Raw genomic sequence first — 17,415 nt, forward strand, 5'->3', positions numbered from 1 at the left:
ATAATTCTATAAAAACACAATTTTGGGGTGCTTCCCCAATTTCAACTGTGTTCTTCAGAGAGAAGCGGGCAGTGAGGGGGCTGACTTGAGGCTGGGCACAAAGGAAAGGAAGTGGAAGCAGATCCATAAGCCCACCCCAGCCCCGGAGCCGCCACTAGGGCATCTTCAAAGCACAGCTCTTGATTCTGCCTAAGGCCTTGGGTAGCCTTGGTCCCCTGTCCCATGAGGGAGCAAGGGAGGCTCACTGGCCTTACCATACATACAGGGTGTGTAGGCTGTGCAGCGTGGCCTCTCTCGGGTAGTAAGCGCTTGCTGACAACAGACACAGCAAAAGCAGCAGTGGGTGGAGGGGAGACAGAAACCCTGGTGCAGGAGGTGACGCCCTTTGTACCTTCTTTGCTTCCTCTTTCCCCTCCCTACTCCCAAGGCCCCATCTGTGACTCCAGCCCCCCCCAACACACACACACACCAAGGAGAACCAGGGGCCCCTCACTCACTGGGGTTGGCTTTCCGGATCTCACTGTACACCGTCTCTGTCCCCTTCGTTCCCAGAGCTGAAAAAGGGACCAGGCACAAGTCAGTAGCTGCCTCTGGGTCCCAGGCCAGCCCACAGCTATACCATCCCCCACCCCAGCAGTACCCACAGCCAAGCATTGAGACTTTGTCATTCCTCGACTTCAGAAGGTCCCAGCCTAACCAGGGTCACTCTTGGGCTGAAGTAGGAGGTCAACAGGCCATTGTGAGGCAGGGCCACCTGTGCAGAGGAACCTTGAGCCTGAGGGGCCAATGGGAGGGGATCCACACAGGCCTGCAGCCCCAGCTCAGCAGCCCATCCCCCTTTCCCTGAAGCCGCAACTCTGTGCCAGCTGCTCTGCCCCATCCCCCCAGAGCCCAGAGCAGAACCAGGTCCTGAGTTCTGGGGTGGAGACTGGCATTTTTGGTGACTATGAGAATTAGCTGGACCAAAGACCGCCTACAGTTCTAGGTGACTGGGTAGCTGCTTTCAGTGCCAGCACCTGGGCCCCCGCAGACTCGCTGATGGGCCTGGGGTGGGCCCTGGCACTAGTGTCAGGAGTCCCCAGGGGATTCTAATGTGCAACTGGGGCTGAGATCCTCCGGGTTAGATCCTTTCAGAATAGAGGACAAGATGACCAACCTGGGTGTGGAGCAAACCAGACAGGTACAGAGAAACATGTACATGCACCCCATGTCCACACGCACTCATCCTCTGTGTGTAGACACACATGGTTGCACCGTTAAGCAGGCACACACAAACTGTGTACATACAGGCATGCACACCATGTGTACACACTCACACACCATATCCACACCCAGGCACACCCAAGAACCCTAAAGAAACAAGATGGATCCTGGCCACTTCCCTAGCTCCTCTTTGCTCAAAAAAACCAGGAAGTCTCATTGTAGAAAGGAGGCCCCCAGGCAGAGTAAGATGCTTCTTGCCATCACAGTGTCGCGGGGACATTTCTCTCCTAAGGGCACACCAGGGTCTATAACTGCATTGGGATACCCTCTACGCCCCATGCTCCAGGGACAGCCTTCTCCCATCCTTACCCCACTCACATCCAAGCTGACACTGTCCTTCCTCTCTGTCCTTTCCTCCAAGACTCTGGCCCAGCTTTGCCCCTGTATTCCTGTATGCACCTCACACACCCTCACATACCCCTTTGCCAATACCCTAGTCAGCTACCTGGGCCCCTGTGCTCCCACTACACTTTGGGGATATTTACCTATAGCACATTGACTCTGTTCCCATTGACTCCTCTGGCAGGCCCTGAGCTCCTCCAGGCCAGTGGCTGAGGTCCTGAGTACTTTCCATTCCCAGGCCTCGCACAGTCACCTGGGGGCACCTGTCATAGTTTGATATGACAGTGCAAGTGCTAGCCAATATCCTGCAGGTGTCTCTACCTCAGAACCCCTGAGCTTCAGGCAGGTCTTGGCATAATCAGCCCCGTCTCTCAGGTTTTCCATCTATCAGCTAGAACATGCTGCCAGAGGAATCTGGGCTTCTTTGGGGATGGGTTAGGACTGAAATCTCTTTCACTGGACACTGAGTACTTATGGTTCCTGAGTGAAGGACCGGGGAAAGTGCTGGGGAAAGTCTGGGGATGGCCCAGTCCCCACAGTCAAAGTTGGGGCATCTGGGGTGACAAAAGCCTTGTTGAAGACGTTGGAGAGATTCCCCTCAGGCAGAGGTTGGAGCTTGGTGGAGTGGCAGAGGTACCAGGCTTCTCACTGCAGGATGCCTGCTTCAGGAGAACTCAGGAGGCACAGCAGAGATGCCCACACAACCCTCCACTCTAGTTTGGTGATATAGAGGGAAGTTCTAGGAGCCCCAAATCTGCTAGCCAATTCTCCACATCCCCAAGGGACCCTCTGTTCAATGTCAGGCCCCGGGGGAGTCACCCATTCAACATAACCTAGGCGCTCTGTGTGCCCTGCACCGTGGAGGGAGGAAAGGGGGTCAGATCTGGTCTCAGCTTTTAGCAGTTCCAGGATGTGGAGCAGGCAGGTGGGCACAGGGTCATGAGCCTAACGCTGTGATAAATGCCACAGAGTGCTGTGCATGGGGGTCACTGCCAACTCACCTCTGACCCAGATCCATAGTGGAGTTAGGGGAAAAGGGCACAGCGAGGGGTAGAGTTGGTGGCCAAGCCGGGGAGCTTGGACACCCTGAGAACTCCACTGTCCTGGGGCAGAAAGACATGGCCAGGAGACTTCTCTGATCATCCTGGGGACACACTTTGTGGACCTGAGTTACTGTACTTGACTCCCTCCCCGTCACCTCATAGCTCCGGGCAGCAGGGCGGTTTCTATTTCTAGGCAGAGCTGCACCCCAGCCTCTACTGCTGCCTGCCTCCCTGATTCTGCCCAGCTCAGCAAAGGGTGGGGTGCAGCTGATCGCTGGCTCCCCTTCTCTTGCAGCCCCGTGGCAGCAGCTGCCTGCTAATGACTAAACCAGGTTAGCAGGGTGTTTGTCCCTGCTGTCAGCAATGTTTCCGGAGAGGGCTTTATTTTGGCTTCTGTTTTTCTATGTTAACGGAGGCAGAGAAGGCTCAACGTCATGGGGTTTTCCCAGCAGACGGCCCCAGAGCAAACAGGCAGCAAACCAGGATTTAACGAGTTCCTTCCCGCCCCTCCTCCACCCCCTGTGACCACTTGGTCAGCAGCCAGCAAGGATTAGAGCTGGACAAGGTCCCCATCCCCTCCTCTATAGTTGGAGGAGGGGAGGCCTGAAGAAAGGGGGACTGAATTGGCCAAGACCAGGTCAAGTTCACTCATCACTTGTCTTGAACCCACAAAGCCCTCGCCTAGTAATGCCTACTCCCACCTATGGGAAGGCAGGGGCTGATCCTGGAGGCTCAGGCCTGGCTTTCCCACTACCCCTTAGCCTCATGGAGAGGCTGGGACAAGAGAACTCAATTTGAGTCCTCTGGAATCTCCCCATTGCCACCCAAGTGACCCTCATGCCAGCTCTACACAGGGCCCACACTATGCACGTTTGTGCAAGTTTGGAAAGGCAACAAGTTGGTTTGGCTGCAACCTATAGCTGCACCGCTTGGCAGGGAACACCCAAGGCAATCACCTGCCGCACCCTATCATGGAAATCTCCACAGCCATTCCCCAAGGAATGGCAAAAGGACATTTTCCAAAGGCAGAACACAGCTTCCTTTTTCCTTTCAGCTTCCTTACACCCAAAGCCTCTTAGGCACCCTGGGGCCCTCATAGTCCCACGCACCTTGGCCCAGTAAGCTGTGAAGCAGAGGCAGGACCTGGCCCTCCATGGGAGGATCTGAAGCCTGGTGCCCCGGGTGGCAGGGGAGCATCACTGTTTACTGCAGACAGAAAATGTGCAGTAACTCCCTCTCCCCTGTCCTCTGGCTTCACTGCCGACTGGAGTACTTAGTGGAGTGTGGAGGGTCATGAACCAAGAGGAGAGCAGTGTTTTTCCACTTATGTTCAAAATCTTTGAGCAGCGCTGCCCTCTTGTTATCCATTCCCTTTCCTTCCGAGTCTGACATCCTCTTAGGAGGAAGTAAGCTATCACTCACGGGGCCAAGCCCAGGATGTAGAGCAATGGAGCTGGTGCACCAAGCTCAGGCTGGTGGGGCACCTTCCACAGTCCCACCCTTCCCAGCCCAAGTGGGGTCCTGAGCACCAGACCCTGTGCTCTCTCCTCCTGGGTATCTCTCGGGCATGTCAAACTCCACCAGCTGAATCAGATGTCGATAGGAGCTAGTTCCTCCCAACCTCGGCCATCACAACCATGCCTGCAGCTGCTCCATCCAGGAACATGCAGTTGATTCTAGTCTCTCCTGTCCTGGCCACTAAATTGTCATCACATGCTATGATCTATCTCCAAAATATATCTAGAGTCCATTCATTGCCAACGTTTTGGTCCCACCCTAGGCTCCACGCCTGCCCCACTTTCTATGTTGGCCATGAGGATCTTCCAGAAGGACAGTGGAACCTGACATTTCCCTGCCTAAAGCTTCCAAAGGCTTCTTAATCCTTTTACAATAAGATGCAAAGAAAACCCCAGAGGTCCTGCATGCTCCAGCCCCAACTCCATCTTCCCCAGCTTCATTCACCTCATCTGTCCTGTCTATCTGTCCCTCTCTACAGACACACAGGCCTCCTTACAGATCTTAAAGGAGCCAAGCTCTGCATTGCCACACACTGCCCTGCCTATTTCCTGGGTCCCCCAACCCTCCCTCTTTGGGGGATCACCTTCTTTGCCTCTTTCAGGACCCAGCTTAAATGCCAGCCCTCAAAGAGTGTCCCCTTTTACGCCTTCTCTGCACCTGGTTTTGCTCTTTTCCGGCACTTAGGACCGTCTGATAGGATCTGTTGCTGTGCTTCCCTGTTTTCCTGGCTGCCCCTGAGGAGACCCTCCCTGAGGAGGAGGCTGGCTGTGCCTTTGCTTCTTGCACAGCAGCTGGGCCCTCGTGGGTCTCATCTCTGCTCAATAAGTGAATCACTTTACAAGAAAACGAAAAAGAGGAGGAAATCAAGGCTGCGGTGTCCCTCCCTCCTCTTGGGTCCATTTGGGACTTGGAAGTGGGATACTTGTCCTTGGTGCAGACTGAGCAATCCACAGCTCTGAGGACTAGTCTGATGGAACACCATGGGAAAGGGGCCCAGAGTACAGCACGTAGCCCAGGGACTGCATGGGACAGCTTTCTCAGAAATGTTCTATGCACACACCCATCGGCACAGTGCCCAAACCATGCTAAACAAGAAAGTTAGGAAGGACTCCAAAACTCCTCCCAGAGCCAGAGATGGCTTCAGGACCACATGGCTCTGGCTCATGACAGGCAGACCCAGCCTGGAAAACTGCCCAGGCTCGCCTGGCTGAGAACAGCCTGGCTGTAGCCTGAGCAGGAAGGGAGACGGATGGCAAGGGTCCTAAGGAGCACCCCAGCAGGGCCGGAAGGTTCTTGATGGCTGTTTCCTTCGAGCATGCAAGAACCTCGAGGGAGCTGAGGAGGGGGAGGACTAGGAGAAGCATGGTTTTTGATTGGTGCCAAAAGAAACTAAGATTGATGTTCTGGCATTTGCTGTGGACTGGCCCACTTTCCGTCAGTCTCCCAGCACTGAACCAGAGATGGGGACTTCCAGGTAGCCTGCCCAAGACAGAATACCATGCACATTTTCACTTCATTGGCACATTACTTTTATTTAAGCTGAGGCATAAATCCAATGCCACCATTCCCACGGGATGGGATTCTGTGCTTTCAAAAGCGACCCTCTAAAGAGCAAATCCCAGACCTTAACACGTGCAATAATTGACACATGTTCAGTCTGCATAGGCCACTTTTTAGGAACATACTGCTTGTGGGCAAGGGGCCACTTCTGGAAGAAATTGAATACCTCAAAGTGAGGCTGCTCTCAAGATCCCTTCCAGAGGAACAACTTGCTCGGCCCTCAGTCATCTCCTGGCACATGCATAGTGAACCCTCAACATGTGTTACCATTATTCATAGCTTCATAACTAACAGTTATTAAATTTTTACAGCTCCTGCCTTGGCACATCCTGTAGATCTGCTAACCATCTCCCTTCAGAGAGACGCTTCTCAATGGGCACAGTATCCCCAACGTGGTGCCTATACCCAAATCAAGAGCAAAGCATGGGCTTGGCTCACTGCGGTGTGGGGGGGCTTACCTTGATGGGGCTCCACTGGGGTCACTTCCACCTCTGTATACTCCACGTCTGAGCTCAGAGAGTCTGTTCAAAGGAACCACAGCACCCTTTAGACAGCATCTCCCTTGGGGGTATCGGGCTACCTTAGATATTTTTATCCCAATTATTAAAGTCTTCTGAATGTGGAGGAGAGCAGCTAGATGCAGGTGGAGCTTCATTCTAAGTGGACAAGAAACCTCAGACTAGGAAGGCAGGAGGAGCCCACCACTGGCCTGGGACTCCCCGTTCACTTGGATGTGTATGGATCCTGCTGCAGAGGGCCAGGTGAGTGGACTTATAACAGGTCAGAGGATACAGAAAATAGCTCAGGATCAGCCATGACAATGAACTCCCATTCAGGCTCCCTCCAAACACCTGACCCTTCCATGCTGTGATGCTTTCTATGCCATCCCCAGCATGCAGGAAAGGACCTCGGGAGCAGGCTCACCAGCCCCAAGATGCTTTGAGTGTCTGAAATAATGAAATCTCTCTGGGTGCTACCAGAAATCTGGGAAATTGGTGTGTTTTCAACTCAGAATATTTTTATTATTATTTTTTTTAAGGCTTAAAGAATCAGGAATTCTCACCAGCAACTACACAATGATCCTGTAGTCAAGGCTACTTTACAAAAACAGGGCTTTACAGAATTCTTTTATATCTTTAGGAGTTTTAACTCCCATGATTGTAGCCTAGAGGGAAAGGAACTTGATGAAAGACGATTTAGTCTGACTCCACTGAGTTTTAGGCAGAAGCACACTATCTATTGTTGATCATCTTGAAAAATCTCCAAGTTGTCCAGGCATGGTGGACAACTGTAATCCTAGAAACTTGGGAGGCTGAGGCAGGAGGATCACAAGTTCAAGGACAAAGTTGCCTCAGCAACTCACTAAGACCTTGTCTTAAAATAAAATTAAATAAACAAACAAATAAATAAATAGACAAACAAACAAACAAATAAATAGCTGGGGATATAACTCAGTGGTAAAAGCCACTCGTGGGTTCAATCCTCAGTATCAAAAAAAAAAAAAAAAAAAAAAAAGAATATTCAAGTCAACTATCCAAGAGGAAGGACATCCTGCATCCTTATTTGATAGTTCCCTCTGAATCTGGACATTGCTTTTTAGGTCGGACCCATTCACCCTTAAGTTGGTTATCACTAAGGACATTAGGTAGCATCTTTAAAGGAAGCACTTAATCATCTCCATCTTACACACCAGTTAGTCACAGAGTCATCACGAGGGCTGGGAGGTTATCTAGTCACCTTCAAGTTTTAGTTTTCTTTTCCTGTGGGTCTTTTTTTTTTTCCTTAGGGAGGAGTTACTGAACTCAGGGGTACTCAACCACTGAGTCACATCCCCAGCCCTGTTTTGTACTTTATTGAGAGACAGGATCTCACTGAGTTGCTTAGCGCCTTGCTTTTGCTGAGGCTGGCTTTGAACTCATGATCCTCCTGCCTCAGCTTCCCAAGCCACTGGGATTACAGGCATGCGCCACGGTGCCCAGCTACCTATGGGTTTTTTTTTTTTTATGTGAAAGTTTCTAATAAAACTCTTAGATAATTACCTTTATTTTCATTTAGTGGTTTCATTGCATGGTTTCCAACATCATCGCCATAACCTAATTAAAAAATAACCATTAGTTAGGATGAGTGATAATGGAAATTCTCATTTTCTATATTTTTTAAAAAATTCAATACCACTCACATAGTCAAGCATGACTTCTTTAGTGGTGTAAGTGACTAAGAGTCATGTCTCTGGGTCTCCTCCTTGGTCTCCCTGTGGGCCCCAAGACCTGCTAGGTAGTCTTCTCCTAACACCAGTGGAACCCCTACCATCAAAGGGTGAGAGGCATGGGTGGGAAGGGGCACTTTTGTTGGGAATTCAAAATTGTCCAATGTGAGTAAATAGCTTGATTTCTAGACTATTCCCTTTCTTTAAGGGACCAGTCAGTAATGACAAACATGAAGGAGACTGGTTAAATAATCCTCTCTGGTTGGAGATTGGATTGATATCACCTTAGTGGGTATAGATTAAAAAACAAATAAACAAACATACAAAAACCTTTGGGGTAGGGATACAGCTCAGTGGTGGAGCGCTTGCCTAGCATGCATGGGGCACTGGGTTCAATTCTCAGCACCACATGTAAATAAATAAAAGGTCCATCAACAACTAAAAAAAATATTTAAAAAAGATAATTCTTACAAATATTATAAATACTATTCTTGAAGAACACATGATTTTCTATCATGTATTTGAACTAATTGATATTATAATTATTAAAATCATAAAATCCATGCAGAGACAAGAGAATAAGAACAAGAGAACACAGCAAGAGAATGTGAGAAATGGAGTATTTCCTACATTTTGAAAAATTAGAAGAAAATCCTATATTTTAATCAACATAAAGCACTGCTGTATTTAGTGGCAATGATACAATATACCAACAGAGCCCCCCTTATACCAAAAAGGTATTATTTTCTCTATAGCAGTAGATTACTTTGTTCAAAATATTCAGTACATTTTTTGAAAACAGTTTCTCTGGTTCTTTTTTCTTTTTTCCAATTCTAGGGATTGAACCCAGGGCCTTGTGCACGCTAGGCAAGCACTCTACCACTGACTACATCTTCCCCCCACCACTGTTGTTCAAATTTTATTTTGAGATAGGGTCTCACTAAGTTGCCCAGGCTGGCCTCAAACTTGTGATCTTCCTGCCTCAGCCTCCTGAGTCACTGGGATTTCAGGCATGTGCCTCTACACCTGACTTCTTTTGCTTTCCTTTTTTTCTGTAGTGCCAAGGATGGAACCCAGGGCCCCGCCCATGCTAAGTGAGCATCTATCACTGAGCTACACCACCAGCCCCCTACTCAATTCTTTTTATTTTATTTTATATTGAGACAGGGTCTTGCTAAGTTGCCTAGGGCCTCGTTAAATTGCTCAGGTTGGTCTTGAACTTGCCATCCTCCCTTCAACCTCTCGATTCGCTAGGATGTACAGGCATGTACCGCCATACCTGGGCCCCTGCTCAATTCTTAAAACATATCTCTCGAGTAACTTATCTCCCTGTAAAATATATATCTTAGAAACACCTTATTTTGGGCTGGGGCTGGGGCTCAGTGGTAGAGCACTTGCCTAGCATGCATGAGGCACTGGGTTCGATCCTCAGCACCACATAAAAATAAACAAATAAAATAAAGGCATTCTGTCCATCTACATCTACAAAAAAAAAAAAAGTAAAGAAAAGAAATACCTTATTTTGTGAGACATTGTTACAGAATTGAAAGAAATACCTTATTTTGTGAAACATTGTTACAGAATTGGAAAAGAACATAGGCATTCTATTTCCAAAACTGCTGATAAAGAAAGAGAATTGTTCCAAAAATGATTTGGGACAGGACTTTTGTGGGACATAATTATAGCCCAATGGGGGTTGCTAAATTGCTTAGACAACTTTTTCACAGATGTAACAGGATTAAGAACTGCTGGGACTGTCCACCCACACTGTTGGCGCAGACCTGTAAGCTGGGGATAAACCTCAAAACAAGTATCTTGTGCCTGTAGTAATTCCACCTGAGAAGAGGTTTTATCCAGGCTCTAATCTGCTCTCTGGTCTGTTTCTCATGGGTAGTATTCAAAGTATCTGAAGGCTACAAGGTATTAGCATTTTCTCCAGGTTTCATTCAACAGGAAGTTTAGAAGGTGGTGAAAATAGAATAAAATGTTCTGTCTTCTTTCCTTTAAAGTTTTTGTTTTGCTTATTAGCTCACTGTCTAATGCCTGATTAGATAAGTACCCCTGCTGGAAGCCAGGGTTTCCCTTCTAACTCTAACCCCACCCACTTTAGTTGGTAAAACTCTTGGCAACTGAAGGAAACCAGGACTTTACCATAATGGCTATTGGCTTCGATATTGGGATCCAACACCTTCTCATTGTTGGAGTTCAGAAGTGGTACTGCTGGCCTTAAAATGAAAGTTGAAAAGGAAAAAAAAACAGAATTATTTTTTTTAAATATAATGAAATACAGTTTAAACATAATATATTATATATATAAATAAATATATAGATATAGATATTTTCCCCCCTCTCTCACCCCAAATTAACAAAATCGATAAAGGAAGATCATGAGAAAGCAGAAGGAGCTTTCCAAAGGAAAGAAAGTTTCACTCTTCCATTTGGAAAACTAACAAGTTCTTCAGCTCTAAATGATTGACTGAACTTTTTGCTGTTAAACTAAGAGACAGGGCCAAAGAGTTCTTTATCTGGTGCCCTTAGTTTCATGAATGCATTCCTGTGCTGGTTTCTCTCCATAACACAGCAATAATTTCTATAGCCTTGGATTTTGGTTTTCAAGAATGATAAAAGTAAAATAATATTTTTTAAAGGCCAATTCTATTTTGCCAAGTAAATAAAAAAATTAAATGCTCCTCTATTACCATTATAATTTGGTATGGAAAAGAGGATTTCACAAATAATAGTCTAAGAAGGACATGATCTCAGAATAAGACCATTCTCTCCCATGGAAGGACAGATGGCAGTCTTCTACAAAGACACACACACACACACACACACACACACACACACACACAACTTCGTTTTTCTGATTTTGCCAAGAACCACTGAAAACCTCCTAATGACCAGACTCTCCCTACAGAAAAGTCCACCCATGCCCACAAAAACAGGTGCGCCCTCTTTCAAGGAAACTGACCTGGACATCTCCACGGGCATCTGCTTGGCTTTAAAAAAGGAAAGAGAAAAACCAAAGTCAGGATAAGGTGCCTGTATCCACAGCAGATAGTAATAGTCATTTCAGTGACATTTGACTTGCATACCCATTAAAAAAAGAGAGAGAAAATAAAGTTAAGTATATTCACATTTTTCAGAGAAATAGAGAAAGAAGGAGTTGTTCTCCTGGTCAAAGAGATTTCACATCCACTTTCCAGATAAACCACATTGTGACTCTCTGAGCCAGATGTGATTTTTGCTGGTGAGATGTGATGGAGATGGAGGCAATGGTACAGGGGGCAGATCAATCAGATAACTGGGCAGCTGTTTCTTTGGTTCAAGACAATCTCAAAAAGTAAAGGCTAAATCGATCCCTGTGTTTTTTAATTCCAAGCTGGCCGAAGACCAAGGCCAGCGGCAGACTTGGGAATGGTTTGTTTGGGAGCCTGTCTCTTCCCAGGGAATTATAGTTTTCCTGCCTGAGAAAAAACACACGGCCCCTGCTCATCCCAGCGGCCCCCGCTCATCCCAGGCACCAGCACCAGAGTCTCCCACAAAGAACCCAACCTTACCCTATGAAAAAATTTCTTTGCAGAAATCATTGATTCTGTGCCCTTTTCCTTGAGTCTGGGCTAGCTGAGTGCCAGCAGGTGTTCCTGGCTCCCACCCATGCCTGGCCCCCAAGCACAGGGTAGAAATCATTGCGCAACTGGCAGATTATTTGGGAAGCTTTCAGGGCGTGTGTGTCCTTGACACTCTACCCGTTAGAGAACTGGAAGTGGCCAAACCCCACAGAAACAGCTTCTCTGACCACATGAAGATGCAACTTCTCTCCACGTTCCCTCGTGGGCCCGCCCAAGGAGGAAAGCAGCCCCTTTCATTTTGCCTAGCTACATCCAGGGGCGACAGAAGCCCCATACCCACCAAGGCTAGATCTTTGGTTGTCAAGGTAACACCCCAAGGAGAAAAACCAGGTGCACCTCCCTAGCTCCCTCTAGGGCACTATACATCCGAGCTGCGTTCTCAGCCAGGACAGCCTGTCATAACAATGGAAGGAAGCAACTGTGCTCACCCTTGGCTTTCTTCAGAAAATAGCATTTGGCCCCAACTATCAAGGTGGCGATGATCACTCCAATGACGACAACTGCAATGAGTCCTTTCTTCCATGGGGCAAGAAAGACTGGAAATGGAGGGGGAAAAAAAGAAAGAAAGAAAGAAATATATCGGTTCTTCCTGGGTCGGCAGGAAATGATATCAGGTTAAATCATCAAATGGAGATTGATTCTTACAATCCTTATAACTGGTATCTTTCCTTAGCATCTGCCTCTGAGGGATGCTGAACTCATAGTTGGTGGGGAACTTGCTGCTTCTGCTATAATCCAAAGCCAGCTATGATCTTCAAGGAGGGATCAAACTGAGTGTGCTGGGGTAGACCCCATTTTGGGGTGTCTGATCAGCTCTCCTCCTGCTTTAGGAAACCACCCTCACACCTATAGGTGGACTCCCCAGCCATGTCCATTCTGCATGACCCCATCCCCTTGGCCACAGGGATCCCGTGGGCAAATATTTGACCCAAAGTGAGTTATTTAGAGTCTTTTTGCCAAGAATTTGGAATTGGGACTTCATGAAATACTCCTGATTTCTTATAACACCCAACTCCTCTTTTTTACCCAAGTTAATTTGAATGGGTTTCTGTCACTTATAGACACAGAGCTTGAGGACGTTGTTCTCTTGACCCTCAGTCACCTGAGCTGACCTCCCACCTCCTCCCTCTTACAAGGGGTATGATTTGTGTCCTTGCCCCTTCGAGCCCACGCGTACCTGCTGTTGAGATCCCGACTCACCTCTGACTGCCAGGGTGTTGCTTTGGGGGCTGCTTCGCTGCGGGCTGGCTCTGTTGGAAGCCGTGCAGTAGTACTGTCCCTCTTGCTCCTTGCTAACCTTTGTCTTGCGCCAATAGGCATTGGTTTCATTTGTGACTATTTGATAGAAGGGTTTGTCCTCCATTTCTTTGTAAAACTTATATGTGATCGGACCGGTCCCTTCAGCCACTGAGCATAGAAGCACAATCTCCTCCCCAGACTCCACCTCCTGACTCGCCAGGATAGAAAGCCTGACTTCATTCACCGGGGCTGGAAAGCAGGAAAAGGATTAGGACTGAGTGAAGAAGGGGGACAGAGAAGGAACCTAAAGTGACCACAGCCCATGGCCAGCCTCCCTCCCAGACTGTGACTTGGACTTGGCTTGTGCTTTTCATTTAAGTTGCTCCTCTCATCCCACCTTTTTCATGGTCCTGTCCCTGATTAGCCTAGAAGGGCAGTAATGGACACCTCCTGTCCTCACTAATGGATTAAAGGTAAGACACTAGGGGACACCTCCATTCACTCACCAATTTGCGCATTATTGACTAGTCGGCTCAACTATCAAGCTAACTTGTATGTTCTATTGGGGGTGTGTGTGTGTGTGTGTGTGTGTGTTGCAAGATGAAAAGACTGGAGATGGACAGTGGTGATGGCTAGCCAACAATGGAAATGTGCTTCATGCCACCAAACTCTACGCTAAAAAAATGGCTAAGAGGGTAAATTCACAAGTGTGCATATTTTATCACAACTTAAAAAACAAAAGCAAAGGATGAAGCAGGTAATAAAGTGGTTGGGAAACTCCCAGTTAAGACTCCAAAGACACCCCCAGGTAACCATGAAAAGCACCCACGAATCAATTTCAGCTTTCGGGGTAGGAAACCAAGATGGCAGCACCACCACCCATCAGCTCTTTGCTCTGAGCCTTAGTTGCTGCATCGTAAAACAAGAAAATACCACTCCTACTACTCTCTGGTGATTGTGGGTCTTTCTTAATTAGAATAATTCACTACAATACTTCACACAGGGTTAGATGTATGGTCAGAGCTCAGTAAATGTTAGCCACTAATATTGACCCAAATTAACCAATGAATTCACATGGGGTTCAGCATTTGCCTTTTCATGTATCCTGAGACCTGAAAACCCCACTTCTTCTCAATGATACAGCCACTAGGTTAATCTTCACAAGAACCCATTCTTACCATGTCCTTCTTCCCTCTCCTGGCTCTTTTTTGCAAGGTTAATGCATGCATAATATGCAGTTAATAAGCCATGTTAATGATATCACGCAGCCATTAAACAAAAGGGGACAAAGGACAGAGAAGACGATGCCTTATTAAACTTCTTACAACTGGATGTAGAATATCTAAAAAGTGCAAGCAATGGTGCTCCTAAGTCTTCTATGAGGCACAAGATAGAGATTTAAGGAAAAATACCCATCCCTAAGACGATGGTACATTTCTCTTGAGTATGAGAATTCCAGGTACATATTAGCAATTCCCAGGAGATCACACCTGTAGCTCTGATTGCTACAGGTTCTACACATGACAGAATTGCTCCACCAGGGTCCACTACAGAGAAGAGCTCTGGCCTATGATTCTCAGGGATAGTTCTCAGTTCAACTGAAAAAGAGCAAGAGTTAAGGAAACCCAAACACACAACTTCAGGCTTCCTCAAGTCCTGCATATGCTATTCTAGCCATTCACTTGAAAGGTCTAAAAAGAGATTACACTGGCTGCATCATATTTTCCTGACCCATGACTGGGGTTTGCTTTAATGTATATTGGGTTTATGGATTTCACACAAATATCACCCATTTCTCTTCTTGTCCCCACAATCCCTGGGCAACTCCAAACCCTCCAAAGGTGACCAAAGACCCCAACCCGACATGATTTCTTTTTATAATACAGCAACTTACCTATCACCTTGACCCTCAGAACCTCACTGACCATTCCAGGGAGGGAATGGCAGTTATCTGTGGCACACTGGTAATCTACATCTTGGGTCGGTTTGTCTTCGAATACTGCAGGATCCTTGGAGAGCTTCGTCTGTACTTCTAAATCACAAGTGTCTTTCAAAAGGCGATAAGAAATAGGTGACGTTCCATTGATTGAATGGCAGCTGATTCTTATGGTCTGTCCTTTTATGATCTCAGACTTGGCATCATGAAAAATCCTGGGCTTGGAGAGCTTTTCTAGAACAACAGAGGGAAATTGTACAAATGGGACTGAAGCAATGAATCCAACCCAAGACGCTGCTTCTTCAAACTCTGGGTTTTTCTCTCTCTGTCACCATGGTAATTTCAAATGCCTGCCTGCTTACTGATTTTTAAGGGACTTCTAGAAGACAAGACTGTCATGCAGAGCGTGTGTGTGTGTGTGTGTGTGTGTGTGTTAATAAGGGAGAGGGAAAAAGAAGGGCCCTAGTCAAACTAAAGAATGATACAAATTCAAGGAAATCATTATAGCCTGCATGTTTATATTTTAAAACTTCTTACATGCACACATACACAGTATGTTTCTGTGTGTTAAGCAAAGATACAGAAAAGTATGGAAAGCACCCAAACAGAATACCTTTTGAAACAAACTCTTTTCAGTGCCTCAGCCATTCCTGATATGTAAATTACCTGCCTCATGAGATAAGAATTCTTCTAGGTCAATTTTTGAAGTTAGCTTATTGATAAACCTTATGAGATGAAATCACCGGTGACCTCCTCCCAAGAGCAGCAATGATAAAAAAAAGTAAAATATAATGACCCACATTCATCTCTTGCATTCTTTCCTTTGAGTTGGATTTAGAGACTTGGAAACAGGCTGGTTCAATTGGGACTAAAATCTCAGCTGGATAAGTCACAGCCACCAATGAAACTGTAGCACGGTGATTGAGTGACAGCTTGATGGGGGTTTCGTATTCACATCATGGTCCAGGGGTCAGCAGCATCAGCATCACCAATGCACTAGCTGGACGGGTAGCATCTGGCCCCCTCCTGACCTACTGTTTTAACCGGATCTCGGATACACATTTAAGTGCCAGAAGCCCGGCTCTATTGTCCGCCCATTGGAAGCCCTGCCCCTTCTGATTAGCTGGGATAAGGATAAATTCTGGAACTTAGATCTTAGTATTTAGTGCTGACTCAGCAGTGTTTCCTCCCTGGCCTTTCAAGTGACCGCCTGCACCAGCAGCCAGAATCTTGTCAATTCTGAGGCCACACCATCAGCGTGAAGGCGCAATAAAGTCTTGAACTTGATCCTGGCGGACAAACGACAATTTCCTTATATTGCCTCTCACATGGACTCTGGGCAGGAACACCTTCCTGCTCTGTGTGGACTCTCGATTTCCCACCTCTTTCCTTCCAATTCTTGCCCTGCCTAAGCCTGATCTGCCTTCAGACCCGAGAGCCCTGCAGCGGGAGATCCGCTCCCTTCCTCCCACTCTCGGGGCTGGCGAGGACCCACTCACCACACACGGTGATCTGGACTGTGTTGCTTTCCTTGACCACTTTGCCGATGCCTGCGGTGCAGGTGTACCTGCCACTGTCCCACTCAAAGGCGATCTTGGTGAAGTTCTGGTCCTGCGACACAATCACTCCGTCCCTCTGGATGGTGAAGTTGGCTAGAGGTGCTCCTGGGATGGAGCATGACAAGCTCAACATCTCACCTTGGTCTAGACGGATGGAGGAAGATTCCAGCTTCGGCTTGGAAAACAGTTCTGAAAAACAGCCAGGAGGAAGGAGACGGTGTGTCTGGGTTCCTGCCCCTGGAAGGGGCAGTGTGGCCCTGGCAGAACCAACTCCATCTTCCTGCAGAAGGTCTTTGCTTCTCATTTACCTGATGAGCACACTTTTAAAGGGTTAGACTTATTCTGGGCCTGGGTCTCCAGGACAGGTTCTCCTCACCTGCTGATCCACTGATTTCACAGACATAGATAAGAGAAGGGCTGCAATTTGTAATGCGGCAATTATTGATGCATGGATTTACCGAATTCTTTGTTTATTCACACAGTTCATTCCACAAGAACTTATTGCAGGCAATCTCTGGGACAGGCACCTTGCTAGGCACTGGGGAGACAGCAGTGCACAAAGAACAATTATTGACTTGAAAGCATTTACATCTAGTGGGTAGTTCTGACAAGGTGTTGACAGCAGAGCTTGTAGAAGGGACACTGAACTTCACCTTGGGAAATCAGGGAATGGTCTCTGGGAGAAAGTTATCCAGGGAAAGTGTCCTAGGCAGCATGTGTGAGTCCATTAAGACTATAACAAACTGCCACAGACTGGTCTGTCTGTGTCCATGTGATCCTCAAAGGCACAACCTGGTCTCGGGCAGCTTCTATTCCCAATAACTTGCCCAGAATACAGAAGGAGCTGACTCAATACGTTGACTCAATACTTTTCTCTAATGAGATAATATAAATCCCATCAGTGAAAAATGTCATGAGCCATCAAATTATCTGTCATTCTCAATAATTCACTAAATTTCCAGCAGACACTAGAATTCCAGACTGCTGCTGTAACCTATATGCCACTCACCCAGATGAGTAGCTGGCGGCCTCTGACCTATGACACTGGGGACTGTGGCTGTGCCTGGACACTCAGTGGAGGGCTTAATGAAAGAGTGAAGGAACAGACACAAGCATG

At 47.2% G+C, this 17,415-nt stretch overlaps 1 protein-coding gene across 3 annotated transcripts in view; it reads right to left on the reverse strand.

Annotated features, from left to right (window-relative positions):
• Positions 1–17,415, reverse strand: part of PECAM1 (platelet and endothelial cell adhesion molecule 1) — a 62,678-nt gene that overhangs the window by 11,663 nt on the left and 33,600 nt on the right. For 2 of the 3 annotated variants that reach the window (XM_081272688.1, XM_081272686.1), the window contains 9 exons: positions 16,239–16,487; positions 14,698–14,973; positions 12,765–13,052; positions 11,993–12,100; positions 10,904–10,931; positions 10,084–10,157; positions 7,766–7,819; positions 6,185–6,247; positions 498–554 (listed from right to left, as the gene is read on the reverse strand). In XM_081272688.1, coding sequence (XP_081128814.1) covers positions 498–554; positions 6,185–6,247; positions 7,766–7,819; positions 10,084–10,157; positions 10,904–10,931; positions 11,993–12,100; positions 12,765–13,052; positions 14,698–14,973; positions 16,239–16,487 — 1,197 coding nt within the window. The remainder of the gene's footprint in view (positions 1–497; positions 555–6,184; positions 6,248–7,765; positions 7,820–10,083; positions 10,158–10,903; positions 10,932–11,992; positions 12,101–12,764; positions 13,053–14,697; positions 14,974–16,238; positions 16,488–17,415) is intronic. The other variant, XM_081272687.1, reaches the window with a different exon arrangement.

This window comes from Spermophilus citellus, assembly GCF_964194105.1.
Source record: "Spermophilus citellus genome assembly, chromosome: 17".
NCBI classification, from domain to species: domain Eukaryota; kingdom Metazoa; phylum Chordata; class Mammalia; order Rodentia; family Sciuridae; genus Spermophilus; species Spermophilus citellus.